The 27,782-nt window shown below is 47.4% G+C and overlaps 5 protein-coding genes across 6 annotated transcripts; 2 read left to right on the top strand and 3 right to left on the bottom strand.

Annotated features, from left to right (window-relative positions):
• Positions 1-13,478: 13,478 nt before the first annotated feature.
• LOC9648723 (GABA transporter 1) lies at positions 13,479-15,589 on the bottom strand. Its single transcript, XM_002984757.2, has 7 exons — positions 15,221-15,589; positions 14,891-15,121; positions 14,725-14,819; positions 14,476-14,662; positions 14,280-14,410; positions 13,977-14,213; positions 13,479-13,921 (listed from the first exon to the last, which is right to left on the bottom strand). The coding sequence occupies exons 1-7, from the start codon at positions 15,288-15,290 to the stop codon at positions 13,535-13,537; spliced, it is 1,338 nt and encodes a 445-aa protein (XP_002984803.1). The 5' UTR covers positions 15,291-15,589; the 3' UTR covers positions 13,479-13,534.
• A 51-nt stretch (positions 15,590-15,640) lies between these two features.
• LOC9645139 (multiple inositol polyphosphate phosphatase 1) lies at positions 15,641-18,427 on the top strand. The gene is made up of 12 exons (XM_024689925.1): positions 15,641-15,762; positions 15,818-15,908; positions 15,978-16,253; positions 16,308-16,466; positions 16,519-16,659; positions 16,726-16,782; positions 16,833-16,974; positions 17,026-17,130; positions 17,182-17,369; positions 17,430-17,471; positions 17,522-17,679; positions 18,140-18,427. Exons 1-11 carry the CDS (start codon positions 15,677-15,679, stop codon positions 17,660-17,662), a joined length of 1,428 nt encoding a protein of 475 aa, XP_024545693.1. The 5' UTR covers positions 15,641-15,676; the 3' UTR covers positions 17,663-17,679; positions 18,140-18,427.
• A 1,208-nt stretch (positions 18,428-19,635) lies between these two features.
• LOC9645138 (probable protein phosphatase 2C 4) lies at positions 19,636-23,381 on the top strand. Of its 2 annotated transcripts, XM_024689867.1 has the most exons (5): positions 19,636-19,957; positions 20,032-22,484; positions 22,554-22,667; positions 22,744-23,008; positions 23,071-23,381. In XM_024689867.1, exons 2-5 carry the CDS (start codon positions 20,385-20,387, stop codon positions 23,187-23,189), a joined length of 2,598 nt encoding a protein of 865 aa, XP_024545635.1. In that variant the 5' UTR covers positions 19,636-19,957; positions 20,032-20,384; the 3' UTR covers positions 23,190-23,381. The 2 variants fall into 2 exon arrangements, with proteins under 2 accessions (XP_024545635.1, XP_024545634.1); XM_024689866.1 differs by having other exon boundaries at positions 19,636-22,484.
• On the bottom strand, positions 23,308-25,654 carry LOC9645137 (4-coumarate--CoA ligase-like 7). Its single transcript, XM_002984756.2, has 6 exons — positions 24,618-25,654; positions 24,376-24,565; positions 24,171-24,313; positions 24,031-24,098; positions 23,868-23,970; positions 23,308-23,811 (listed from the first exon to the last, which is right to left on the bottom strand). Exons 1-6 carry the CDS (start codon positions 25,635-25,637, stop codon positions 23,698-23,700), a joined length of 1,638 nt encoding a protein of 545 aa, XP_002984802.1. The 5' UTR covers positions 25,638-25,654; the 3' UTR covers positions 23,308-23,697.
• A 76-nt stretch (positions 25,655-25,730) lies between these two features.
• LOC9648722 (meiotic recombination protein SPO11-2) lies at positions 25,731-27,585 on the bottom strand. The gene is made up of 11 exons (XM_024689890.1): positions 27,511-27,585; positions 27,382-27,465; positions 27,191-27,317; positions 26,991-27,128; positions 26,836-26,924; positions 26,651-26,779; positions 26,489-26,583; positions 26,363-26,425; positions 26,234-26,310; positions 26,048-26,175; positions 25,731-25,968 (listed from the first exon to the last, which is right to left on the bottom strand). Exons 1-11 carry the CDS (start codon positions 27,583-27,585, stop codon positions 25,828-25,830), a joined length of 1,146 nt encoding a protein of 381 aa, XP_024545658.1. The 3' UTR covers positions 25,731-25,827.
• Between the last annotated feature and the right edge of the window lie 197 nt (positions 27,586-27,782).

Here is a 27,782-nt window from a genome sequence, read left to right as displayed (position 1 = left end):
TGACCAAACTCAAAACTAATCTAACACCAAACTACTCAAGGAGCAATAGCAAGATTCCTCGGAAAGGAATGGAACATTGCAACCCAAGTCTTCCAATAGCAAGCTTAGACAAAATGGTTTAGTGCTTCACCGCTATCCATCCCACAATTCACCATTTGTAAGACCATCATTTCCAACATGCATCAAGGTAGAGACTCTTGATTGCATAATGTGAACACGAGTAATGAGTCACACCTCGTTGCAAATCATTTCTCCAAGAAGAGAAAATGATTTACGTATCTGATCCTCCGTCCCCGATGACTCTCTTTTCGGTCTCATCTTTGACCAAACCTCAAGCTTGCTTTCGCACTGCCTTCAGTTCAATCGAAGAAAAGTTTATGAGAGAGCACGGCTATGACTACTTGAACCAATAGACTAATCCCTATAATCTTAATTGATCCACTTGTAATCATGCCTAGGAAGGATCCACTAGTGCTGTGCTATACAGCTATGGATCAGCCTATTTGCCACTCATAGCAAACTTAGGGAAGGTTTATTTTCACCCATGGTACATGGAACAACTCACAGAACCACTGATAGGCCAACATTAATCCTGCTAACTCAAAGTGTAACTTTGAGTTGCTAATGTGCCTCACTCACAAGTCCAAGCTCAACCTCGTGCGAACGAAACAACTCAATCCCTCTTGTGAACCCAAACTCAAGCTCACAAAATATGGTACAACAAAGTAACCAAATCCATACCCAAGGAACGAACACGAAGTCTTTGCACCCAAACGTGTACCCATTCGGATCATCATTTTCATCTCTGCGTATACAACAAGACTAGTTGCCCAATCTCATTGAATAGTACTCGCTGAGACTCATTCTCTGATACCAAATGTAGCACACTTTATCTCTCTCCCCTTAAGCCAACTGGAAAAGGGGCAATTGTTTGATGAGAGAGCCCTTAGTGGCTATTTTATCCCCATTTATCCCCCAAAGTTCCAAAGTTCCACGGTGACAGTATATCCAAATTTCATCCCATTATCACATGCGCTACACTCACCCCCCCTTCAGAGATATCAATGTCCTCATTGACTATTGACTATCAACCCTTACTGAGCCAAGGGGAACCAACACCTCCATTTCCGCACTGAATCCACCAATCCTTCCATTGTGTAGATCAGCTATTCCATATGAGGCAACTAGTCATCCACCCCTACCGTAGTCCCATAGTGGATACCTTCGTCCGTGGATACTCCATACAAGAGAAAGGACGTACGCATGGATATCCAATATATACGATTTCAAATTTAGGGGTAGGAATATACCTTGCTCAAGGGTATATTATATTTTTAAGTAGCCACTAATCAATGGGAATCGAACCTGTGCCATTTGCTCCGATACCAACTATAGCACACGTGGTTTTGACCCTTTATCCTATGGTGATTTACCATAGGATAACACTACGAAGCGGAACCTAAACCCTCTTTGTGCCACGTGTCATATGCCACGTGTCCAAGGGCCCAAGGAGTGATGGAACCGAGCCATGGAGCAACTCCCGAGCAAATAGCCCAAGGAGCGAAGGGATAGGAGCCCGGAGCGACTTGGAGCAGTTTTGGAGCAACCAGCATCCCAATGCCAGGACCAACACACAAAACAAAGCCAAATGGAGTCTAGCGTTATTTCGGCATACTGGTGGCCTAACGCGAGGACATGGGTACTCCACCAGCTAGCATGGAATGGAACTTAGGCTTAGACCCAAGCCAAACGCAGAACAAGGACAGGCACGCAAGCGGGAGCTAGACTATGCCTCAGGTTGGTCGGCTATGCCCGACCTACCCACTATCCCTACTATACATTTGGAACCCCCCACAGCCCCCCCCCCCCCCCTGAGGAACACACACTTTGGGGTTTCACCCCAAGCCTCCCTTAGTATCAGGAGTTAGTCTCTGGGACAAGCTCAAAACTTACTAAATATGGAATGTCCCTAGATTGCGAATTTGGACACGGGACGAACACCATTGTGTTCAAGAAAATCTCTACATTCCGTAGATATGCCAAATGAGCAAATCTGGACACTTTCCATAAATAGCATTTGGGACCGAAATGAGACCAACACAAAAGGCATGATAGCGAGGGTGTTTGGTAGACACGGTAAGCTATCATTTAGCGATATTGAGGGACCAATCTCAATATCGTGGGGGTTCTTGATACTAGCAAGTGCAAGCTAATGATAGGAGTTTCTCAAACTAGGCCGAGTATGCTTAGCAAGAAACATATAGAGTTCCTACCTTATGTTTATCCGATCTAAGTACACGGTCATTGACTAGTTTCTCAACTAGCTCAAGTGGGAAACTGATAACGGGTCCAGCAATACCGACCTCCTGCCATTGTGGCAGTAAGGAAAGAATATCCAAAAGGACTAGCTGACAGGTAACTTTCGATACCCAAAGTCACGTTCGTGACACTAGGGAATGGTTGGCTTCCACGTGGTGGGATGAGCTCAGCTGAGTTCAAGAACCAACCAGGACAACCATTTCTTGTGAGGTGCATGGTTTACAGGTATTTTCTCAATTCTCATTTATATATTGGTATTTATATTTTTGTTTTACTTTGTAGATATTTAAAATATTGCCCCGACGAACCAGTATACACAACCGGTGTTTTGCAGAAGCTCCTGACTAGAGGCAAGAAGCTTGGGATGTATGAGCTAGAGTTCTATTGTCCTTGTACACATGAGAGGGAGCTATGCCTATGGTACCCTGAACTCGTGGAGTAAATGCCAACATCGGACTTCGAATTGAATCTCTACCTTGAATGTCATCCAAGTTCACTTGAAACTCAACACTTAATTAGGAAATATTAACCTTGAGTTATATTCTTATTTTCTAGAGGCTCTTTCTGATTGTGACAATGACATTGTTGAAGTTCAACAAATAAACCCAGGAGCCCACACTCAGGAAACCATTCAAGAGATGCCAAATCCAAATACCGTTGAACTAGAGGAAATTGTATAAGAGATTCCAACACAAGAGATTCTAGTACCTGCTCCTTGCAACCCCCAAAGGGGCCATCGTGAAGCCTTTCATGAGAGTAAGGACTTTGATTTCGAACATTCTTTTAATAGAGAGTAGCCACTAGTCTTCTCGGCGGACTAAGACATTCTTCCCATCCCTCCCTACAGCTACAGACGACGACCTGGAAAAGATCTCATCTACAACTATGCACAAATAGGTTAGTAAGCATGAATTTTATCTCCAACTTTTAGTTCTAATAATTGTTTTTCAAGTTTGCCCTCTATCCTCAATGGCCAGTGTTAGGGAAATTGTTATTCTCATTGGGGATTACATGCAACTTTTAGATGCTACTAGTCAGGAGCTCTACATGCTTGATTCCCCCTGCGGTGGTGGCATCCCATTGGGAAGATCCAAAAATATGAAATCGATCTTCCCATAAGGTGTGAGTTGACCTAGACCATGGATCCACCGATAACAATGATGGATTTGTCGAGTTTTCATTTGGCTGCCTTCTTTCAAGTATGGCAGTGGACACAAAAGGCATTAGTGGGTAGAAGCGAAAGGTATGTGACTTCTTTATTTACAAATTAACTCTGGAACTACTATGCTCCATACCACATTGGGAACTAACATAATGCCACATGAGCTGACGAGTGTGCTACTCTTGCTTTACCAGGATATAACAGATCTATAGACATCATCCCAAATGTGATTGACTCTAACGTTCTTCACCCAGCATTCCTTAGTTATCGACATTGTTTGGTCACGGCCATGTAAATCTTGTTGGAGTTATTCTATCTGCCAAAGGGGATTGTGCTTGATGTTACAGCTGTCAAGACCCCTGACAAGATCAAGATTGGAAAATGCAAAAAGACAAAGAGAAAAGCTAGTGGAAACAAAGAAAAGGCCTTAGACTGGCGTTGATTCAGATTGTGGAGAAATGGAACAAGGCTAACCTATATGTACTATAGGTTGATGAAGCTCCACCACTCTTGGATCGAGGACGGCCTAAATATAGCTGAGGTCGAGGAGGCGCCACATCATCATCAGGAATGTGGCTCGAGACTCAGGAATCGGGAAGTGTCTCGAGAGTCAGGAATAGGAAAGTGTCTCGAGAGTCAGGAATGTGGTCTGCAGGTCAGGAATCCGGCGAGAGTCAGGAATGTGGCAAGAATTGGGGGATTCCTGACAGCACCCCCTCCTCAAGAACGAGTGGAACGAGGATGTGAACGAAAACGAAGAGGAGGATGTGAACGAAAACGAAGAGGAGGATGAGATGAGCGGTGAGGGATGGGAGATGGAGAAAAAGAATGAGAACTGGGACGAGAAGGATAGCGGCGGTGGAAGTCCTGAACAAGGTCAGGAGAATGAAGCAGGTTGTCTGCAGGTTCCCAAGTGCGTTCCTCAGGTCCGTAACCCTTCTAGTCCACCAGATAGTAGAGTTTAGACCGTGAAATCTTGGAATCAAGGATGTCCTGAACCTCGTACTCAGACCCATCCTCGAGCTGCACTAGTGGAGACGGAGGAATGACCCGATTTGGAATAGGACTGGGAATATAAGGCTTAAGGAGAGAGCGGTGAAAAACAGGGTGAATTTGATATGAGGAGGGAAGTGCAAGGCGATAAGTGACAGGATTAATGATGGTAGTGATAGGGAAAGGACCAAGGTGTTTGAAATTGAGTTTTGGACAGGGCCTGGTGGTGGAGATATTTCGCCTGAGGAGCCAGACTTTATCCCCGATATTGTAAGGGGGACAATCCTGACGATGGACATTGGCAAATGTTTTATGAAATTCCTGAGCATGATGGAGGTGGAAGGAGATGGAGTTGTGGATTTCCTGGAGGTTGGAGATAAATGCCTCAGAGCGGGGATTTGAACGAGAGGATTCAGATGGAGAAGGAAGTGAGAGATTGAATCGGGGATTTCGGCCAGAGTTCGCAAAGAAGGGGGAAACTCGAAGAGAGGAGTGAACAGAGTTGTTATAGGAGAACTCAGCAAGGGGAAGGATATCGAATTAGTTATCCTGATGATAGTTGATGAAGCACCTCAAGAATTGTTCCAACGTCTGAATCGTTCACTCGGACTGCCCATCAGTTTGAGGATGATATGCCGAAGAGAGGTTGGCCTTCACTCCAAGCAGCTGCAAAAACTGTTGCCAGAAATGAGAGATGAACTGAGGCCCCCGATCCGAAACCACATCTGTAGGAATCCCATGAAGTCAGAAAATTTCCCTGAATACCAGTTTTGCCATGTCCTCGCCCGAAAACTCCTTGGTACATGGCAAGAAGTGCGCCATCATTGTGAAGCGATCCACCACGACTAAAATGCTGTTGAAGCCTCTAGAACTCGGAAGATCACTCAAGAAATCCATGGAGATGGATTCCCAAGGACCTGAAGGGATCGGAAGGGAACGAAGCAAACCTGAAGGAAGGTGGCGAGGTACCTTATTCCGGGAACAAGTGTCACAGGAGGTAACAAAAACTTTGATGTAGTCGTCCATGTGAGGCCACCAAAAGTCCCGTGCAACTAGCTCATAGGTTTTCGCAATGCCGAAGTGACCAGCAATCGGGCTATCGTGGCACGCCATCAGGACCAACCTTCGAGCATCACCTTCAGGAACGTAAAGCTGCTCCCCACGGTACAATAAGCCATCTAAGAACTCGAACTCGTCAAATCGCCGGCAGTCGGGAGTCATTGGGTGTCCAGCCTGAAGATGGGGGAAAATGTCGCTAGCGAGATCATCGGATTGAAGATCGTTTCTGATTGCATCCATCAAGGAGGAGTCCTGAGGGGCCAGGGAAATTGCCATAACTTGAAGCCGATCAGGACCGAGGATAACTTGATCCTGTTGATCGAAGGCAGAATTACTAGGCCTGAGACTGAGATAGGAGCGCCTTGAAAGAGCATCAGGAAGGCCTTGAAACTTTCCAGGTCTGTACTTGATAACAAAGTCAAACCGACTCAAGAATTGTGCCCACCTTGCTTGACGACGGCTTAAAACTCGGGAAGTGGCAAAGTACTTGAGATTTTTGTGATCCGTCCAGACTGTTGTTTGATGGCTCGCCCCCTCCAAGAAACGGCGCCACTCTCCAAAGGAATCCACGATGGCAAGGAGCTCCTTGTCGTGGATTTCGTAATTGATCTCCGCAGGCTGGAATTTCTGAGAATGGAAAGCGACCGGATGAAGTTCGTGATCCGCTCCAAGTTGAGACAGCACAGCACCAATGGCAAAGTCGGAGGCGTCAGCCTCGATGAAGAAAGGTTGTGAGGAATCAGCATGGATCAAGACAGGAGCAGAACTGAAGGCTGCCTTGAGTGTGTCAAAGGCCTGCTGGGCAGCAGCAGACCAAGAGAAGGGAACATCCTTGCGAGTGAGATGTGTGAGAGGAAGGACAATGTCAGAGTAGTGATCAATGAATTTGCGGTAGAAGTTGGCGAAGCCAAGGAAAACCTGAACGTCCGACATTGATTGTGGAGGCTCCCATTCGAGAATAGTCTTGACTTTGGCAGGATCCATCGTGATACCCTCAGGAGTGACAATGTACCCAAGGAACTCCACAGACTGCTGATCAAAGGAACATTTCTCAAGCTTCGCGTATAGGCCGTGTTCTCGCAGCTTCACTAGCACCTTGCGAACATGTTTGTCATGCTCCTCCTGAGTTTTTGAGTAGATGAGGATGTCATCGAGATAGACGATCACCATCTGATCAAGAAACTCCCGAAAGACGTCGTTCGCCATGTGTTGGAAAACTGTTGGAGCATTTGTCAAGCCAAATGGCATGACAGTGTACTCAAAGTGGCCATAGTAGGTTCGGAACGCAGTCTTCCATTCATCACCAGGCCGGATTCGGATCAGGTTGTATGCTCCACGAAGGTCGATCTTGGTGAAGAAGCGGGCACCGCCGAGGCGTTCCAACAGGTCCGAGATCAGGGGCAGCGGATAACGGTCCGAACAGTCACCTTGTTCAAACCTCGATAGTCGATGACTAGCCGCAAGCTCCCACCCTTCTTCTTGACAAAGAAGACAGGTGCTCCAGCTGGGGACTGCAAATGCTGAATGTAGCCTGAGGCAAGGTTCTCATCCACATACTCTTTGAGGGCCTTAAGCTTGGACAGGGATAACCCATAGATAGGCCCCCACGGAGGTGACGCTCCTTCCTGTAAATCAATGGGAAAATCATAAGGCCGATGAACAGGCAGTACACTAGCTTTTTTCTTGTCAAACACATCCCCAAAATCATGATACTTCTCAGGAAGACTGACAGGAGAAACATGCAAAGCAAAAAGAAAAAGAGGTTCTTCATGAAGGAGTTCTTTCATAGTGATTGTGGAGATAGGAGGAGGCGTACGACTAAATGGAATGATGAGACGAGAATACGGTCCAGTGTAAGGTGGAAGAGAGGAAAAAGAAGAGGGTGAAAACTTTATAGAGTCAGGAACAGAACCCCGATTTGAGTTTAGGGAACTTTTCCTGATTCGGACTCGATGAACAGCAGGGGAAGCCGTGGGAGAGATGAGCTGTAATTCCTTCCAACAGATCTGAGGCTGATGTAGTTGGAACCAAGGAAGACCGAGCACCACAGAGGAGGACTTGCTGTTGATGATGTTGAAGGCGATATCGGTGACAGTGGACCCGATGTGTACTCGAACGGGCAACGTTTCCCTAAGTCCAGAAGATGGAGACACAAAATGCCCGCCGATGCCTTCAACCCTCAAATCCCGTATGGTAGGAGAAAGAGGACCGTGATGTCGGGCAGCAAAGTCCGTGTCCATGAAGCAGGAAGTTGCACCCGAGTCCAGTAATGCCAAAGCCTTGAGTCCTGATTGTCCGGTGAAAGAAAGGAGACATGGGACGCGGAAGTTGCGGGAATTGGTGGTGGCTTTGATGAAAGGTGGTGAGGAGCTTGATAAAGAAGAAAAGTGATTTTTATTCGGGGAGTCCAAACAGACAGCTCCTACTCTGTTTGGACAGGGTCGTTTCCCGACTGCAATAGAGGTGGACTTTGAGGCAGAGTGAACTCGAGCAGTCGAGGAGGCTTCTTGGGACATACAGCTGCTTTGTGATTAGGATCAGCACAATAGAGGCAAAGATTATGAGATATTTGACGTTGCTTCTCAGCAGGACTCAACTTCCCTCTAATGAGTCGGGGAGTACCAGAAATATCCATTGGAACCGGAGCAGTAGGTTCAGGAGTATGCCCCGAAGACTCAAGCTGGGATTCCTGAGTCTGGGACGGAAAAACAGCGGTGCGGCGACTTTCCTGACGACGTTCAAAGAGACGATTGTCACATCGAACAGCTTTGTTGATGGCATCCGACAGGTCCTTGGGATCCTCCATGGTGAGCAACAAATCCTTGACACCGTTGTTGAGGCCGAAACGAAATTGGTCAATTAGGGCCCGCTCATCCCACTGAGTGTCCAAAGTAAGGAGTTGGAACTCTGCAGCATAGATCGAGGCAGGACGAGACCCCTGAGAGAGACGTCTCATCTTTGTGGTAGCAGCCCGAACCCGATCCGTCTCGCCAAAACATGCTTCGAGCTTCTCTTTGAACAATTGAAGATCCATCAGCTCTGGAACCACGACCCCTTTCATGCTTTTCTCCAGAAGAGGAGAAAACCATGACAAAGCTGCACCTTTGAGCAATGTCCCAATTGCGCCGATTTGAGACTCGGGAGTAGGGTACCGCTGATGTTGAAGTGCGAAGATCAACTCCATCTGGTTCAGGAATCCACGAAGCTCCGAACGCTTGCCTGAAAATTTCGCCGGGAAGCTCACCTTCGGTTTAGGAACTTTGCTGGATCCTTGAGCCGAAAGTGAAGCAAGCTCCTGCTGCATGCGAAGAAGGGTCGCCTTCAGCTTGGTATTCTCAGACTGGATTTTTGCAAGGACTTCAGCAAAGAAATCAGGATGGCTTGGAGACTCCATTGGAAAGAAGAAAGGAAAAAGGGGGAAAAAAAGGCAAAGGTAATCAAACAATCAAAACGAGCTAAATCAAAAAACGAAAAAACACAATCTGAATCAAACTGTCAAGACCCCTGACAAGATCAAGATTGGAAAATGCAAAAAGACAAAGAGAAAAACTAGTGGATACAAAGAAGAGGCCTTAGACTGGCGTTGATTCAGATTGTGGAGAAATGGAACAAGGCTAACTTATATATACTATAGGTTGATGAAGCTCCACCACTCTTGGATCGAGGACGGCCTAAATATAGCTGAGGTCGAGGAGGCGCCACATCATCATCAGGAATGTGGCTCGAGACTCAGGAATCGGGAAGTGTCTCGAGAGTCAGGAATAGGAAAGTGTCTCAAGAGTCAGGAATAGGGAAGTGTCTCGAGAGTCAGGAATGTGGTCTGTAGGTCAGGAATCCAATGAGAGTCAGGAATGTGGCAATAATTGGGGGATTCCTGACAACAGCAAGATTTGGGTCAATGGTGCAAGTAGTGAAAGAGATAAACCGAGCTGTTTTTGCACTTGAGAAGGAGGGTGCCTTTGAAGATATTCTTGGGAGCTTTTGCGACAAGTGATGTTAGTTTTGAAGTAATCTATAATATTTATTTTTAAATGTTTGTATGTCATTAGGTCCATACTTATCACACACAGTGTTTCAATCCACACGCTTGATCCTGATGATATGGATGATCATATGGACCGAAGTCAATTCCACTTACCTATTTATGTTGAACACATGGCACAACATTACATACAACACAAGCATATAGTGAAGGAGCATTCCACTATACCCATTTTTGCTTTTGGATATGGAAGCAAAATAAGATTGAATATATTCTAATATTAATTATGTTGTTTAATATACTACTTTCTTTCTTTGTAGACTAAAAGATTAGTTAGTGTCAAACCAATAATCTACAAAAGCTTATGGAATACTTTAAACATCTAGATTTTATATTAAAAATTATTGGTTTGGGACAAACTAAGGTAGTGCCATTAAACTTTCGCTAGTTAGGGGATTGTATTGACTTCCTTTGACTTTTGTTAACTTTTATTGACTTGAGCTCAACTCAAAAACTACCCAGCCCCTTTATACATAATAGCATTGAAGTAACTTTAATTAAGTTAATGGTGATCTATATTATGCTAAGTTGATTCCTTAATGTTTTAAAAAAGGGTTCTAACATTCATTTGCTATAGTTTGTTAGTTAATTTGTTAGCACTTAGAGTAAATTATTGGATAAGTGTATAGTTGAGACATTGTGAAAGTGGCATTGTTGTGTCGAATGGTGAGGAGTTGTCCTTGAAGCTTGATTTTCATGTCACTTTTTTTATTAGGGTTTTGGCTTCATATTTGATCTTGAAAGTGATTGAAGAAAAATGTTAGTGCAATATAAATATCTATAAATAATCTAATCTTGGATATTCATTTTGCATTTTTTAGGACCAAGCACCTGATAGGTATTCTGGACAGGAACATGTAAAAATCAATAAGGAGATTACAAGTCTTTAGACAAGGGAAAAGGTAGAATGTCCATTATGAAATTTTTTGGCTGCTTAGAGTGGTAAACGCAGCAAAGATGGGGAAGAAATGGCCTCAACACTGTCTCAAGTTAGGGACTTTGTGGCAATATAGCATTAAACGGAGCAAGATGGAGTTCTGGTTAGACTCAGTTGGTGCTTGGACCTGGTCTCCTAGTGGGGCAAAGGTTCCAGGACAAACCTAGCTGGAGTGCAGGGAAACAGAGACAATTTGAGCATGTGGTATGGAAGTGCAAAGTGGCAAAAGAGGTATGGTGACAAATTCTAAAGACGACTAGAAAGATGGGAGTCTCTTCAGAGTTCGAGGTTCACTGTGGCGATATCTTCCACTAGTTTGAGGAAGCAAGAGAACCAGCTTGTGGTCTGGCATGGTGACAAATCAGGTGCAAAGGGCAACATAGATGGTGGTGATAGTAGGCATATTGTGGAGACTTATGCTGGCTGTAGTGCGACTCCACTACAATATCCTAAAGGATAAACCTGAACAGATGGAGAGCTGGTAGAGGAGATGGCTCCCATGCTTTAGAAGGGTGGTCAACAGCAAGGTCTGCTGGTAGTGGTGCCCCTTAGGCTTGATCCTACACTCAACATGGTGGGAGATATCAATCTGGACATGGCATGCAGGAGAAGGGTCTCGCTAAGACTACTGCAAAGCTAGTCCCACTAGAGACACTCACTTGAGCGATACTAGGTAGCTTTGAGAGAAGGTGACATGCCCAAGTTATTGTATTAGTCCCTATGGGACATTAAGGAGTGTACATTCACATTTCATTGATCACACTCTAACATGATCATTGAATAATGACTCTTGCATGTAAGGATTAGATGCATTCCTTGCATTCTTCACATGCAAGGATAATACTTTGCTTCTCCTCTACTGGAGATAGATTGCCCCAAGTCATGGCCCTGAGGATGAACATAATCACACCCAGCTTGACTCATTCATTGAGAGGTGCTTTTAGGCTAATTAGAATCTAAGGAATCAAACATAATATACTTCTTATTGTAGACTTTTGTTGTTGTTAGAGCTGTACCATTAACTTCAACTTTCTCATTATGAGGGACTAGTGACATCTAGTATGATTATCTGCTTGATGACATCGTTTTGGATTGGAGCAGAGTGATGCGATGCTTCACTTGCTTGTACTCTCCTTCCACTCATGATCATGGTAAATTTTATTAAGGATTCACCAACTTTAGTGCCACCAGGGTATACTCAGTTGCCTGAGTATCATGAACATATATCCTCTTCAGTGATTGCCATGCACTGGCAGCAGTGGATTGATCAAAGATTCTATTTTTGTCTCACCCAGCATCTGCCATCAAGGTTTTAGTCATTGTCAATCTCAACTTTGTATTCCTTCATAGCTTCTAGGGATAGTGTTCTCTCTAATGTAAGAGTGAGCTCAAGAAGGTAGGTTGTGCTACCTGAGACAAAAGCCCAATAGCTTTTTTGTCTTGAGCTTGTGTTCAGTTTCACCGAACCAAGTGAGAATAGTGCCTTCCCTATAGAGATCAAAGAAAAAATATGGAAGGAGAAAACAATGGAATGAAATTCACTCAAACCACTTCCCCTTTTCTTTTATATTCACTTGGAGTGACAGGTGAGCACTAGAAAGGATTAATGGTGTTTCTAGTACAAGTGATTAACTTTGATACTATGAGAGATTCCCTGGGATGGTTAACATGAATTAAAAAATCGATAACATATACTAAAAAATGAAATAGCATAACCCAACACTTCTCAAATAGGAGGCTTGGACATCTATGCAAGATAAGCAAGGTATGACTTGACCTCTTGCTCTGCCTCCACAACATCCAGCAAGAGGATTGCAAGGTCTATCACTCTTTCTCCTTGAGTTTTAAGAAGTTAGTCCTTCTACTAAGATCTTGGTTATCACTTAATGCTTCTAAGCAATGCATGGCGTTATTGCTTTCTACAAAGACACCACAAGAATCCTTGTTAACACTCTCGGATTTTAAACTTATGGAGGGACATGCTTCAGATGTCTGGGTGGGATGTTTTCTCAAAGAGTATACTCATGGAGGTAACACTGTTAATACTCTAGGAGGTATTTAGCAGTATTGTAATTTGTAACAAAATTGGGGCAGGCATTTGATGGTCATATTTGTAAGACTTGTGGGAAAAACAAGACTAAGAGCCTAATCTCATCAAACTTGTTTCTTAATGCTCCTTAAGTAAACATAAAATACTAAAGAAAAACCATGGATGCTGTGATTCAAGTTGCAATAAGGATTCATGACAAAATCTGTCATTTGGGGTTGGAGAATGACTTGCCTACTTGACATTTACAAGAAGACTAAGATCATGGATTGTGCGCATGTGTAACATGTTTTAAATTACTATGGTGGAACTAAACCTTCTACAAATACTTGAAAGTAGTGAAGCTAGGCTAATTTATTGGAACTATTGGAGCTCACAACAACCCAAGAAGCATACACATGTGCACAAACAAGCACAAGAAAGAGAAAAATCAAGAAAAGAAAGGTGAAGGAAGAAAATTTCAATAAAAAAGAATTGAGTTGTCTTCAATGATAAAGAATTGAGTTGTCTAACCACCCAAGAACAAGGCTGTGTAGGAGGAATATGTTAAGCCAGGTGTGGCGAGCATCTTTCTGTGGTCAACGGGCACATACATGCCCTTTGACAGTCATTAACGGGGCAGGCACAAGTTGGTTGAGTAACACATGGCACATTTTTATTGGATTAGTATGATTTTGGAGAACTTGTTTCTACCACATATTCTCCTGAATTGTACAGGCCACATCAGATGTTGCAGTAAAATTGTGCAACTAGCGCATTCCTGCCCGTTAAGGATCACTCTAACCCTAGCATAAACTTCCTATTTATTTTTTGAAATTGTTTTGTTACCGTTGGAAAGTTATCTTTTTCATGCCGCCTTAACACAGTTGCTTATGCAACCTCTGGGACATTCCCCATGGGCCTTCTCGCTTGTAAACTCTTTGGACTGATCAAGTGGCTTGGTTAAGTGGTTGCCAAAGATTCATACATTCTCAGTTAGCTTGTGTTATTGGAGAAGACCTTGAACTTGTGAGCGTCCAGGACGATCTGGCGTACGGAAGAAACGCTTCCCATGACCGCCATGGCACCGTACACCACGATAATGGCTGTGTTTACCCAGAAGACCACCGTCCCTGGCGATGGCTTACACTTGATGTTGTAGAGAACCGGGGGGAGAATGAAAGCTAGAGGCAAGAACCCCACGGCGCCTATGAACGCATTGAGATCTCCGAAGAACGGGAGCATTGCCGCTAGAAACGCTGCCAAAACTATGTAGAGTGATCTCACTGCGAGCCGGGGGAGCAAGTTTCTAAACGAGAAGATTGGCCTTTTGACGTCGGAAAGAGCAGTCTCGAAGACATCAAAGAGAGGCTGCGAATAAACCTGTGATGAAAGAAGAAGTTCTAAAACTCCAGAGAAAATCTATGGAAAAACTCACCACTGCGATTGCGAGGAGCTGGATGACGATGAAGAGAATGATCAGGAACAAGAGCCAGTCGGGAGCTAGCGTTGTGTTGTCGTCTGGAATGAAGTTGTCGAAGAGATTTCCAGTGGCTTTGTTGCCAAAAGCCCAGTAGCCCGAGATGGAAACCGAGAAGAACGTCGTCACCACGACCGCGTAGCAAAGCAGCAATCCTTTAAACATCTTCCCGGACACTGGAGAAGCTATAGTCGCCTGGAAGCAGTAGCAAAACATCGTTTTTCTTTCTAAAGATGAAACTTAGATAACGAGAACACCAACCTGGATCTCGGGTATAATGCTCACTCCATACGTCGAGGCCATGATCGAGAGGCCATTGAAAGCGTGGAAAACTCTAGCGCTGGTGCTCCCAACGATGGAGTAATCCTTTGGTGGCGCTCGCTTAGAGTGACCTGAGAAGCTGCTGGTAAATTCGAAGGTGATCACGAGCAAAGTTTCAGAGCTCGAGAAGCCCAACCTGCGTAGATGCACGCCGCCACCACGCCAAGGCTGTATCCCATGGAGAGGAGCGCCGAGGCGAGGCTGATGTAGCGAAGCGAGTGGAAAGATGGAAGCTGGGACAGGATGATCATGATCGACGCGCTGATCATCACGAAGTGGTAAAGCTTAAGGTCGCCATCTTTCACCAAGTTCTCGTAGATTTTCTGCGTTTAAACCCGATGGTTCACTTGGAAAGCTGGAAGAAACGATTGAGAGGAGAACTTACGAGCATTCCTTGTCCGCACAAGAGATTGCTGCCAACAACGATGCCAAAGCTGATGACCATCTGCGGAAAAACAACGTATTTACTCCACTTTGGTCCTGCAAGAACAGGATAAAGAAAGTCAGAACTACAGCGCAGCTTTTCGGAAAAGAAAGAAAAAGAATCTCACCAAGAATGTCCACCGCCAAATCTCCCAAGCGCAAGTGTCTCTGGCCTCTTTGATCCGCTTGCTCGAGCAGCGTGGAGACGAGATTGTAGCCATAGAAGGTGACAAGAGCTCCCATTGTCAGGGCCAAAACTCCCAATTCCCAGCCGAGTGACGCGAAAGCGTATGGAAGGCTTAGAATCGCTGGACCAACGATGGCTGTGGTGAGATGGTACGCTGCGTGTAGCCATGTCCCTGCAAGCAAGATTCAAGAAAAAACTCTCAGTCAAAGCTCTCTCTTGTTCCTGGAATATCTTTGATCAAATCCTATACGAGTTTTGCGAGCATTCAAACCTTTGGATACTAGCACGAATGCCGCTCCAGCGTCGAGCTTCTCTTTGGCGAGCGCAGCCTCTTCCCCCATTCTCTCCAAAGCTACTAAGAAAACTTATTAGAGGACAAACTAGTATGAGGAAGCCATCGTTAGAAAAAATGTGAGCAAGCAGACCAACACCAAGCAAGTGGAAATTCTCGAGAGGGTCGAGAGTGAAAGAAAGAAGAAGGAAAGATTGGGAATATCGATGATCGCTTAGACAAAACAATGACAAGATAGAAATTTATAGCAGGGACACGAATCGCGTGTTCAGAGTGTAGCATAGTACGCTTCTTTCATGATGCAACGATTCCAAATAAGTGTGAAATGGGAATGATGGCGACGTGACACGAGAGCGCGAGAAAAAAATTCTCAAATGAGAAATAACTCTCTTGACAAAGGTAAAGGTTTGCTCCTTTTTTAGGGTTTATGCGGAGATGAGAGCGCTCGTGTCGGTTGTGCTGCTGCTGTCCACTGCATTTGCAGATTTCGACGTGCGCGAGCACCTTTCCAGCTCCACCAGGTGAGATTTTCATCCATCCATGCGGATTCCAGACAGCTCTCCATGGATTTTTCAGGTATGAAGTTTCGCGAGATCTTGGAAGCAAGCACTTCACGGAGGATCCATCGCCGCCGGAAGGCTGCGTTCCTATTCACTTGAATCTTGTGGTAAGAGAGGATTATACGAGCGTTCTTGGTTCGATTTTCTTGTTCTTTTTTGGTTGCTTTGCTTTTCAGGCAAGGCATGGGACGCGAGCGCCTACAAAGAAGCGCTTGAAACAGCTTGAGGAGCTGGAAGTCAGGCTCAGTGAGCTTGCCAAGAGCATGAAGGCTGGAGAGTTTTTTCTGCCTTCCGGATGGGAGGCCGCATGGAGAGGAAAGTTTGTCGGTGGCGAGCTGACGATCCCCGGTGAGGAGGAGATGTTCCGGCTTGGGCAGAGGATCCGGGAGAGGTTCCCGGAGATTTTTAGTGGTGACTATCATCCGAAAATCAGCCCGATCCTCACGACTCAGGTTTGTTTTGGAGAGAAAGCTTTTGTTCGTCGATGAACTTGTCTTGTCTCGCAGGTTCACAGGTCTGCGCAGAGTGCCGTTGCCTTCGGCATGGGTTTGTTCTCGAACAAAGGATCGCTTGGCGATGGGAAGCACCGCGCATTTTCAGTGATCAGCGACAACAAAACCAATGACATACACTTAAGATTTCATGACTGTTGTCAAAACTACAAGGTGCGTGTCTGATGTCATGGGTTTGTGTTTTTTCTGAAGTTTTTTATGATAGGAATCCAAAGCTGTTCGAAGACCGGCTGTGGCCAAACTCCAAAACAAAGTATATGCACAGGTCTCCGCAGCCGCTACGAAGAGGTATAAATTACCGTTTACAAACGATGATATTTCTTCTTTATGGTTTTTATGCAAGCAGGCAAGTTTTTGTTTTTGTTTTCGTGGACTTTTACGAGCTATGTCTTGTTGTTGTTGTGTACTGCAGGAAGCATCTGTGTTAGAGATCACTACGCAAGCTTGCAAGCTCTTTCTTCCAGAAGAGGTATCTTGACGACTAGGCTATCTAGTACCGAAGTAATTTTGATATTCCAGGTTCGTCTACTTGAATGGGCGGACGACGTTGAGCTACATCATCTAAAAGGCTATGGCGATTCAATCAACTACAAAATGGGCATCTCTCTACTTTCCAACGTGAAAGAAGCTATTGTTTCGGCTATGGAGGAAAGCGCCAGAGGTATTAATTTAAAGCTTATCGTCGATCACTGAGTGTTAGTGCGCATTTCAGATTCTACAGACGCTAAGTTTCTGGAGAAAGCCAAGTTGCGATTTGCACACGCGGAAACAGTACTGCCGTTCGCGTGCCTCCTTGGCCTCTTTTTAGACGGAGCTGGTATGTTTGTGTGGGCCATTTAAAAAGCTGACCTCTGAAGCTCCTTTACAGATGTGAAAGTTGTACAGGAGGAGAAGTCCGTCGCGATTCCTCCCAAACCTCCACTCCCTCGACTCTGGAGGGGAAGTCTAGTAGCACCTTTTGGAGGTAACACGATGCTGGTACTTTACAAGTGCTCCATCCAAAGTCCAGCCTTCCGGGTGCAAGCCTTTCACAATGAACATCCAATGATTATGCCAGTTAAGTCCCGTGCTGTTTTCATACACATTCTCATGGTGCGCGCTCACTTTACTGGACAGGCATGTAATGGATCGCATTTTTGTCCCGTGGACCTTTTCCTGGTGAGCGGAACTTTAAATCCATGAGCTATAACTAATCCGGCTGCACGCAGGACAAGATTGTTTCCCCGCACTTGAAACACAGCTTCGAGGTGGTGTGTTTCCAGCCAAAGAAAGTCTCCTGGTTTTCCAGCCTGCTTCGGCTCTTTGGACTGCGGAGGAAGCCATCGCCAGACGACGATCATGAGCTGTGAAAGGACACCGCGGCCAGGCAAGTTCCATGCCCCTGTTTGCTCTTGCTGTTGCGTGTGCTCTGATCTCTCTGTGTTTGTCGTGAGCTAGAGTAGCAGTAGCAGCGCATTAGCTCGCAAAGGCTCAGACATAAAACTTTGGATCGCATTGAATGCGTGGGTTGACTCGGGTGTTTTGGCTTTTTGGTTCTCTGGAACTCTGTTTTGGCCTTTTTTTCGTGAATGAATGGCTGGTAGGTGGCACTTGTTTGACTGGGGAGATAGAAAACAACAAATATGTTTTCCTTGGAGCATTTGTGCTATTGAAGTTGACATTGTGTGTTGTTGGTTGCGTTGTATTGGAGGTTGGCCCCATGTAGATGGATCCATAGCTATTACTGTTTTGAGTCGCGATGTATTACAGCAAATGCTTCCTTGGTTTTTTCTTGGATTATTTTTTGTTTCTCGCTCGTTTTCTTTGGTTGACATTTGCACACGCAGGGCTTGATAAACGAGGAGGAGATCTTTGACATGAATCCAAACACGGGGAAGAAGCTGGGCGCTTTTCTACGAAACGAAAGCGGAAGGTACGCGAGGAAAATTTTCATTCGACTTAATAGGAGTGAGAGATACGAAACCAAAACGGATGAGAAGTCGCTGTCTAGGCTCTGCCACCTCGCTATTCGATCCGATCACATCTGGGTTTTTTTTCTATTTTCTTGCTCTTCTTCGTTCCAGAAAAGTCGCGCTCGTAAGTTTGACATATAAGCTCCTCGCAAGTTTGATCCAGTTTGTCGCGATTGTTCTAAGTCTCAGCTACACCCTTGACTTTGCTGGACGGAGAGTTCTCATCTCCATCACAGCTTTTTTTTCCAGGACTGGAGGCGAGATTTTGGACGTCAATCCGGGATCCCAAAAAGTCAAGTCCCTCGCTCGAGTTCCTGCCAAGCGTCTCTTGAGAAGCCGCGCTGTTACACAGAACATGAAAGCTTTTTTTTTTTTTTTTCTCGCGATGGCCACGGAGAGAAATCGCGTGTTTCGTGGTGGCGGTGTCAACGTGTTCATTAAGCATGGAGATAATGCGGAGTTAACATCGGATTAGTGGGAGTTTGGTGGTGGTGGTGGGTCAACCCAGACATTCTAGAATCCAGTATGTGGGTTGACTTTTTGTAACGCGCGCTCGAAGGAAAAAAAATGATAGCTGCGTTGACTTTCCTACTCACACAGAGCTCGTCACAAGCATGACATTAGCAAGCATTGGCTTTGCTTGACAAGTTGGTTTTATACTTTATAGTTGGTTTTATAAGTTGGTGGAGGCATATTCGTTTTTTCTTCTGATATAAAAAAGTATTTTTATTCTTATTTTTTTGCTGGGTGTTTGGAGAAAGTGGTGGAAGAAAAAGGTTTAAGTGTGTTTGAGAAAGTGGCACAGGACTAGTCCATCGTCGTCTTCCTCGTCTTTGCATGTTTGGGGAGAATTGGATTAAACACGGGCGTGGTCCGTGGATATGATTTTTCTAAGTCGCAACAAAAAAGGATGACGATCGTGAGCGAGTGATTGGAATCGTGATTGTGATCTCCTCCTTCGTCCGGAACTAATATTTTCCTTTTCTCACACACAACTATAGATCAATATCAATGTGTGTGTGTGTGTGTGAATGCGTCGCCCCTCACGGATTTGGTTTGCTTTGACAAAAGTTCTCCAGTCGAATATTCAGCCCAGGACTTTACACAACGCGACCAAAACCACGACAAACCAGCCCCAATATTTTCTAAAGGGACGCAACGCAAGCCTCCAAAGCATACTGGCCACTGTGCCGTACGACCCTATGGAACTATACTACATTACATGGTTTTGTCCCGCGATGGCGCAAAAAAAATGGCCCGGCCGTACGCGTTTGACCACGAGCCCGCTAAAAGTCTACTGCCGCCTGACACGTGGACGTCCGGCGGGAAAAATCAAATGACCGGCCGGTCATCCTTTTATTATTTTCGTGCCCATTTTTTTTTTTTCTTTTTTTTCTTTCTTGCGCTCTCACTCACGGTGGAAACTTCAAGTGTTCTTAGTTGCCTTCATTGCGTCTTCATTGCCCTTGTTTTACTTCTTCGTGTTCTTGGCGCCCAGGGTTTGGCCGGATCGATCGGTCGGGCGGATCGGCGGCGGCGGCTGGAGCGCCCCGAAATATCGATGCTGGATCCCTCCCGACGCCAGCGCCGGGGCGATTGCGCGTCCAGAAGAGGTACCGCTGCTCTCACTCGCGATCGATCGATACGCGCCGCGCGGGCGCGGATTCGAGCGGCGCCGTCGCGAGAATCGAGGTATTTCGGGGTCCTTTTCGCCTCCTCTCTAGCTCTGATGCGACTGTCGGTGCCTCGTCGGGGATGATTGGCAGCGGCAGCACTGGCATGCTTGGCTCGGCTCGAGCATTCGATGTGGAAGATCTGTGGGACTTAGGTTGCTGCTGGGATCCACTCGCTCCAATGGGCCCGCCAAGAACGACTACTCGGCTTCGTCAACAGCCCCCGCTGGCAGTGAGCGCTACTCCCTCGACTTCGTCTTCTTCGTGGCATCTACACGAGACACGATCCCAGGGGCTTCGCGGGCTATAGGAAGGCACAAAGGGGTCAGTATGTTGGGATCCTCCACCTTTATTGCTTCTAGCCAAGAGGGGGATTGGCCGGGCAGTGGGTTTCTAGTAGCAGGCTTGGACAGAGGAGTGGGAGGCTACTCGAGGAGGAGAATGTGATGGGCAACAGTGTGTCGCGAGTGGTTTGCTGCTTCGTTCCCAAGAGCCAGCACGATGCAGTGGCGGCACTATTCACGGATCCGCTGGATGAGGGGCTGGGCCATTCCTTTTGCTACGTCCGGCCCGTGGTGGATTCCCTCGAAGACTTGTCGCCCGGCGAAGCTGGGGATGCCGAATTCAATCATGAGTCGAGCAGCATTGGATCGGACACTCAAGGTCAAGACCCACTACAGCAGCAGCTCCAGCAGCACCAGGAATCTGGAACCGAGAAGTCCAAGAGCATCTCGGAGACTTCCTTCAAGAGCATCTCGGGGGCTTCCGTGAGTGCCAATACAGCGGCTCCGCGCTCGATCGTCTACCACGAACAGTTTAACAATTGTTTCGCCAACGAGCGGGCAGCGACCTTCGAGAGCACGCCGTCGTTCAGTGCTCTCCCGTTGCAGCCTATCCCGCGGGGGGTCTCGTTCTCGGGGCCTATGTCGGGGCCTCTGTCTGGACCGTGCTCGGGTCCTCTCGAAAGGGGAGGATTTGTCTCGGCGTCGGGTCCTCTTGAGCGGGGATTCATGTCGGGTCCGATAGAGCGGGGGTTCATGTCCGGCCCTCTGGACAGGGCTTACAACTCTGGCCCGTTTGAGCCGGTCGACCGCACCACCTTCTCGGCTCCACTGGCGGTTCCAATGTCGGCTTACATGAGAAAGCGCAGGAAATCCCTGGCGAGGATCATGAAGACGGTTGGGGATCCCGTGAAGAAGGCTCTCACGAGAACAGTTTCGAATTTGACACGCACGAACAGGTCAGTGGTGGCGCCTATGAAGAGCTTCGCGTCCAGGGAGACAAGAACAGGTAACAGCGACGAGCGGAGGGATCTGAGGTCCTTTCTGGATTCCCCGCAATCAAACGGGGAATTTTCCGACGCAGACGGAATTGAGAGCCATAACCTTCACTGGGCTCAAGGGAAAGCTGGTGAAGATAGAGTTCATGTTGTCCTATCAGAGGAACATGGATGGCTGTTCGTTGGCATATACGACGGGTTCAGTGGACCGGACGCTACAGACTACCTTATGAGCAATCTTTATCCCGCGATTTACAGGGAGCTTAAGGGGCTGCTTTGGGATCAGAAGAAGGCGTTCCAGCTCCCGCCGCGGCATAGGAGACCGACGTCCAAAGTTGATCACAATCTGGCGGAGAGAAAGCCGGAAGCTCCAGGCGAGCAGAAGGACGAGGAAAACGAAAACCACGCGACCAGCAACGGGGATGATGATCGTCTGCAGCGGGTAGATTCTCGTGGATTAAGTCAGGCTAAAGTGTCTGACCTTGGAGCAGAAATCCGTAGGTGGGATGCGCACAATGGCTCTGTCAACGGGATTGACGTCAATGAGCTTGACTGCGAAAGGTTTGGGTGCAAAGCTGGCGATGGTTGCGGGACTCTGTGTCAGAGGAATGAAGACGGCGGCACTAAGCCAAATGGTACAGCTGGTCAAGCAAACGGGCCAGCTGGTGATCATCACGCCGCTACAGTTAAGCCGATCAACATGCGGTCGCTTAGCACTAGATTCAGGAAGGTTTACAATAGGCGGAAGCGGATGAACCAGCGGCGGATTCTTCAGTATAGGTACGAGTGGGAGCAGGAGAGAATAAAGTCGGAGAAGGAGCGGGAGGAGCAGCGGCAGAGGCTGCATGGGAGGGGTGCTGTAAATCACGCTGCGGTCCTCAAGGCGCTGGCGCGGGCCTTGGAGGCCACGGAGGAGTCCTACTTGGACATGATCGACGAGATGTTCGAGGAGAACCCGGAGCTGGCTCTCATCGGCTCGTGCGTTCTGGTGATGCTGATGAAGGACGAGGACGTGTACATATTGAACGTTGGGGATAGTCGCGCTGTTTTAGCACAGCACAGGAAGGCCGTTACTTTTGAGAGCTCGGCAAGGCAGAGGCCCGGAAGCCAGGACCTGGAGCTCGAGAGGATTGTGGAGGAGACGCCCATGGAGCTGGCGGCGTTTGAAGCGCACGGCGCGGGCGACGACGCAGCGGGGCCTCCCCCTGTTTCGGCAACGCTGGGCGCGTTGCAGCTTTCTCTCGACCACAGCACACGCGTTCCAGAGGTGAGGACAGGCGATTATATTCCCTGCCGCTCTGGCTGATGGTTTGGTTGCTCTTTTCGTTGCTTCCAGGAAGCAGGGAAGATACGATCTGCGCATCCGGATGATACGTCGTCGATTGTGAACGACCGTGTCAAGGGGAAGCTGGCAGTCACTCGAGCGTTTGGCGCTGGGTATCTCAAACAGGTTAGTATCTTTTCTCTCTTTTTCTTTTCTTTTCTTTCCAAAAGGGTATTCATACTTTCTCGTTTGTTTGATGCAGCCAAAGTGGAACGATGCATTGCTGGAGGTGTTTCGTGTCCAATTTGTGGGGAGCGCTCCCTACATATCGTGCATACCACATCTCCACCACCATAAGCTCTGCCCGCAAGACCAATTCCTGGTCTTGTCATCGGACGGGCTTTACCAGTACCTCACCAACGACGAGGTGGTTTCTTACGTGGAATGGTTCATGGACAAGTTCCCGGACGGCGACCCCGCCCAGTATTTGATCGAGGAGGTTCTCTTCCGCGCAGCCAGAAAGGCCGGTAAGTGATCGAATCAAGCAGCGTGTTTTCCAATAGTTTTGATGTGAGTTCTATACTGCCAGGTATGGAGTTCCACGATTTGCTAGACATCCCTCAGGGCGATCGAAGGAAGTACCACGACGATCTGTCGGTTATGGTGGTGTCTCTCGAGGGTCGGATTTGGAGATCTTCCAGCCGGTGATGACAAAACTACGCCAATTTATTCGGATGTGGAGATCTTCCAGCCGGTGATGACAAAATACGCCAATTCATGCGAGAGAGAACAACCTTCTTTCGCTCCTCGCGGTCAAATTCGAAAATAACACTAGAGAATATACTTTTATTTATCCAAGCGCGCCAAACACCTTCAAATTTAAAATTTTAAACTTTTGTTTAAGCGATTTCCCGCCCGCGCTTTGTTTGGTGTTTTAGGTCAGTGGTCGTAGAAGCAGCAGCCTCTATCTCGTGTATGAGTCACAGTGTAGGTATAATTCCCGGTGCCCAACTCGGCAGTGTCGACGATGGAATCGCCATCCTCGTCGCACAAATCCCCCACGCCATAGAGCTTCTCGAGGCGCGAGACAACGAGCTCGCATCGCACGGGGGGCTTGAACTTGTGGAGCTTGTGGTGTCCGCTCGCCAGGAAAACGCTCACCTTGGACATACTTTCTTCGCGTCGCCCTGACTAACGAAACGGCGTACCTCCTTTCTTAAAGCTTGGATTGTGGGAGCGCTGTTAGCTCGCGGCGCAAAATCTTCCCCGCCGCTGACTTTGGGATCGCGTCGATGAAAGAAACGCGTCTCAATCGCTTGTAGGGAGCTACCTGGACACACAAACCGTAGAATCCAAGGTTTGCGGTAGAAAGAAATGGAGGTTTACTTGTTTGGCAATGAAGTTTAGGACGTTGGATTCATCCACGGTGGCGTTGGGTTTCTTCACGACATATGCTATTGGCACTTGACCCGCCTCTTCGTCTGCGAGACTGGCCAAGAAAAAAACAATGGTTACAAGAACTCGAGAGAAGCTTTGGATTGTCACTCACGGTACTACTGCAGCGTCCAGGAGCGAAGGATGAGACAGTAGCAATGCTTCCAATTCAGCCGGGGCGACCTGCGAGATTTCCATCGCTTATAAGCAATTGTATGCGAGAGAAAGTGAACAAAAATGCATAGAATAACATACTTGGAATCCCTTGTACTTGATGAGCTCTTTCATCCTGTCCAGGACAAAGAACCGTCCTTGATTGACGTAGACGAGGTCTCCGGTGTGGAGCCACCCATTCTCGTCAATCGTCGAGGCTGTCGCTGTTGGATTGTTTAAATAGCCTATTAGAAAAGACAAGGGTCTTAGTCCAAAAGGGGATGTGAGAGTGGAGCTCGAACCTCACCTTTCATGATTTGTTGACCCCTCAGCCAAAGTTCTCCAGATTTTTGAGGAGGGACAGGCTTGCACGTCTCCGGATCCACCACCATGGCCTCGGTTCCAGACACCAAACTCCCGGCAGCGCCCATGAATCGTGGATCTTCTCCAGGAAGTGTGAGCAGTGCCATTCCAGTCGATTCAGTCAGGCCATAGCCCTGGAGCAAACTCGAAGATCTCAGCAAACCAGCGCTAGAGAGGAGAGAGTACCTGTCGGATATCCGCGAGAGGGAGGCGGCGAGAGCACGCCTCCATGATCTCCTTGCCCAGAGGCGCAGCGCCAGAGATGACATTCTTGATGGAGGAGAGGTCGTAATCGGCGACCGCGGCATGCTTGGCGAGCGCGATCGCCACTGGCGGGACGAGTGGGAGCTGCGTAACCCTAAAATCCTGGATGCTCTTGAGGAAGTGGAGGAACTCAAACCTTGGCAGGATAACCACCGTCTCGGACCTCTGGAGTGACGCGTAGCTCACGGCGAGGCCAAAGATGTGGAAGAGCGGCAGCATGACGAGCAGGACATCGTTCTCCCGGCCCTCCATCTCGGCATCCATGTTCACTTGCCCGGCCGCCGCGAGGAAGTTCCTGTGCGACAGCATCACGCCCTTGCTCACGCCGGTCGTGCCAGAGGAGTAGAGGAGCGCCACTGTGTCATCGAGATTCGACTCGATCGGCGCCGATATCGATGATCCGTCTCGAAATATCGGCGATTCTCGCAGCAGCGACGAGTAGGGAATGGATCTTGGAGGAAGAACCGAGCCATCGCGATGATCGATGATGACGCTGGGAAGATCGAGGCGCTGGACCTTGTCCGCGAGCTCCAGCGTCGTGATGACGAGGCTAGGGGAGGAATCCCTGGCCTGCTTGGCGATTTCTTCCGCGGTGTTGAGAGGATTCACCGTCGTGAGGATCGCGCCGACGAATATCACCGCGAGGAAGGATTCCACGAACTGGATGGAATTCGGGCTCAGGATGAGCACGACGTCGCCCCGGCGGACCCCCAGCTCGATCAATCCCTGCGCAATGACGGAGATCCTGCGCCGGAGCTGCGAGAATGTCACCCTCTCGCCCGTGATCGCGTCGACTAGCGCCAGCTTGCTCGAAATCCCTGGATCGCTGGTGCGCTCCAGCAAGAACTGGACGATTCCTCCAGTGGCACCGGGCGATGGCATTGACAATGCGGGGCGGCAGCTGGAGTAGATTCCCGTTGCTGGATCGAAGACGCTCGCCATGGCGCCAAAGAAGCGATTCAATCCAAGAAGAAGAAAAAATAGACCCCTAGGTAGAGATTGGGGCTTCTTAAATATAGAAGAGAGCTCGAGATAAGATGATGGGCAAAGTTATTCATGGGAAATCCAAAGGCCGTGCTCTATCATGAACCCTAAAAACAGAGCTTCCTCTATCAAAACAGAGCTTCCTCTATCAAAAGTATCTCATCTGGACGATCTTCTGGGCGACGTAGCTGCTCAAAGATTTGTAGCCGTGAGCGTAGAGCGCTTCTATTTCCACGCGTTTGCCGGCTTGGATCATTCGTTCCAATTCTTCCCTGTAGCGAGGATGGTTCTAATGCGTTAAACGCAAAGCAACAAAGCAAAAGCAAACTATCAGTCCTGGAGCGAGAGAAAAACTGTGAAACTTTCACCTGGAGCATTGCCGACGAAAGCAAGCCTTTCGCAAGCTGACGATCGCGAGCGGAGAGCTCCACGAAATATTCCGGAGGGATGCGAGGAAGATCCTCGCTGCTTACACCCAGCCACTTGACGTCGCACACTGCAAGAATGTTCTGTTTCTAGAGAGAAAAAAAAAGAACGAATGAAAGCTTTGGTACCGTAATGAGGAGCTTCGAGTCCCATTCCCACGCTTCCAAACTTGTATGTGCAAATAATTCCCAGGCCGCAAGGATTCCTGGAAAGAAAAAAAATGCAAAGATTTCCATTGCCAAATGGACAGAACGTACCAGTCGACCAGTGCGAGTATAGGCAGAAGTGGGAAGCTTCTGTGGAGCTTGTGAAGCATGACCCTGTACTACAACAAGGATGAAAATCAAAACAGAAAAGCCATGAAATCACATCAATCTCTTCACCTTGATGCAAGGTCGGGGTATCCTTTTGCCGTGATCAGTATGCTTGGGATGGTCTGAAAGAATCGGTCCTCTGAAAGCCGCTGGAACACGGCATCCTGTACAAAAGGAAAAAGAAGGAAGAAGTTTAGCGAGCCTAAAGCCTCGATTTGTTTGCAAAGTTACCTTCTCAATCACGAGAATGTATCGAGCATCGGATGTAAGCGTCAAGTTCTGCAGCAGCTCCAAGTCGCCATCGATTATGTAGCCATTGATGCCAATCTTCGTGCAGTCGACAGGTTCCCTGTTGAGTTCCTGACGAGAGAAAGAATGGAAACAAAACAAAAATGTCCGGCAAACTCGTGGTGTACCTGAATGACAAGTCGACCAACGATAGCTCCTCTAGCTGACGCGAGGATTCCCAGGCTGTAGCGGCTGCATTTCAGGATTCCCACCACATCTGCGTGCATAGTTTTCGCTTTCTCGCTTCAGCCATCTCCAGCAGCTAAGAAAAACTAAACTCTGCCTCGGATGGTTTTGTTAACTTGCTCCTGGCACTGGAAGTACTCGGATGCGTCGCAAAGAAGCCTGTAGAAAATCTCCCGCTGTGTAGCTTTCTTGCCAAGCGTAAGAAGCTGGTAGCAGAGCTCCAGCATTTTCCAAACTGTAGAGGAAAAATCAAAAAGAGAAAACCATAGAGAAAAGCAAGCGAAAGGAAGTTACTACCTCGAAAGTATCTCTTCATGCTCCCGGATTTTGTGAAGCTCAGGGTCGAGTCTAGATGCGACAGGAAGATGTTATCGCCTTGCAGTAGCCCCCTTTGCATCAAAACGTTGCTACAATTCCTCCGGACCTGGAGATAGATTCAACAATCAAGCACTTCGCTGCGTTAAAGGACCTGGGAAAGAAAATCTTGCCATGGAAAGCGGCATAATCCTGGGCCGATGAGAGATCAAAGTGGCCAAGAATCGCCGGACAACGACCTCGATCCTTGCCCTCACCTGCATTCCTGGCTAAGATCGCAAAGATCGATCGGGTGTAGCTACCTCTTCTGGAGAGACCAGGTCCGCCGTGCTGGACAGCTCGTTCGATTCGAAGGGCGTGAGCCCGTGGCACGCCATAAACACTTAAGCCCTAGATTTCAAATTGCGTGTAAGGAATATACCAAGAATCTAGGTATATTATAGGATATTTATAAGTTTGTTCTGGTGTGATTAGTGTTTCCTTCTCGTGTAATTTATCAACAGCCAATGCAACAAAAAGAATAGAACAACATTATTTTGCAAAGTGTGTGCATCCCAGTGGTGATGTCGTAAAG

Source organism: Selaginella moellendorffii, unplaced genomic scaffold, assembly GCF_000143415.4.
Source record: "Selaginella moellendorffii unplaced genomic scaffold, v1.0 SELMOscaffold_64, whole genome shotgun sequence".
NCBI classification, from domain to species: Eukaryota; Viridiplantae; Streptophyta; class Lycopodiopsida; order Selaginellales; family Selaginellaceae; genus Selaginella; species Selaginella moellendorffii.
This window is presented reverse-complemented; position numbering and strand designations above follow the sequence as displayed.

Bases quoted from the DNA above. Each gene is read 5' to 3' on its own strand.
- LOC9648723 (XM_002984757.2), bottom strand. From the start codon at position 15,290: ATGGGGGAAGAGGCTGCGCTCGCCAAAGAGAAGCTCGACGCTGGAGCG. The intron at 14,411-14,475 runs GTTGGGCTTCTC...GCAGCTTCTCAG, and splicing joins GGCGGCGTGCATCTACGCAG to GTCACTCTAAGCGAGCGCCA. The intron at 14,214-14,279 runs GTTGGTGTTCTC...TACTGCTTCCAG, and splicing joins GCATTATACCCGAGATCCAG to GCGACTATAGCTTCTCCAGT.
- LOC9645139 (XM_024689925.1), top strand. From the start codon at position 15,677: ATGAGAGCGCTCGTGTCGGTTGTGCTGCTGCTGTCCACTGCATTTGCA. The intron at 16,254-16,307 runs GTTTGTTTTGGA...CTTGTCTCGCAG, and splicing joins GCCCGATCCTCACGACTCAG to GTTCACAGGTCTGCGCAGAG. The intron at 16,975-17,025 runs GTATTAATTTAA...TGCGCATTTCAG, and splicing joins TATGGAGGAAAGCGCCAGAG to ATTCTACAGACGCTAAGTTT.
- LOC9645138 (XM_024689867.1), top strand. From the start codon at position 20,385: ATGGGCAACAGTGTGTCGCGAGTGGTTTGCTGCTTCGTTCCCAAGAGC. The intron at 22,485-22,553 runs GTGAGGACAGGC...CGTTGCTTCCAG, and splicing joins ACAGCACACGCGTTCCAGAG to GAAGCAGGGAAGATACGATC. The intron at 23,009-23,070 runs GTAAGTGATCGA...CTATACTGCCAG, and splicing joins CCGCGCAGCCAGAAAGGCCG to GTATGGAGTTCCACGATTTG.
- LOC9645137 (XM_002984756.2), bottom strand. From the start codon at position 25,637: ATGGCGAGCGTCTTCGATCCAGCAACGGGAATCTACTCCAGCTGCCGC. The intron at 24,314-24,375 runs GTGAGGTTCGAG...CTTTTCTAATAG, and splicing joins GGGTCAACAAATCATGAAAG to GCTATTTAAACAATCCAACA. The intron at 23,812-23,867 runs GTAAACCTCCAT...TTGTGTGTCCAG, and splicing joins TAAACTTCATTGCCAAACAA to GTAGCTCCCTACAAGCGATT.
- LOC9648722 (XM_024689890.1), bottom strand. From the start codon at position 27,585: ATGGCGTGCCACGGGCTCACGCCCTTCGAATCGAACGAGCTGTCCAGC. The intron at 27,318-27,381 runs GCAAGATTTTCT...ATCTATCTCCAG, and splicing joins GGATTATGCCGCTTTCCATG to GTCCGGAGGAATTGTAGCAA. The intron at 26,176-26,233 runs GTACCAAAGCTT...ACATTCTTGCAG, and splicing joins ACTCGAAGCTCCTCATTACG to TGTGCGACGTCAAGTGGCTG.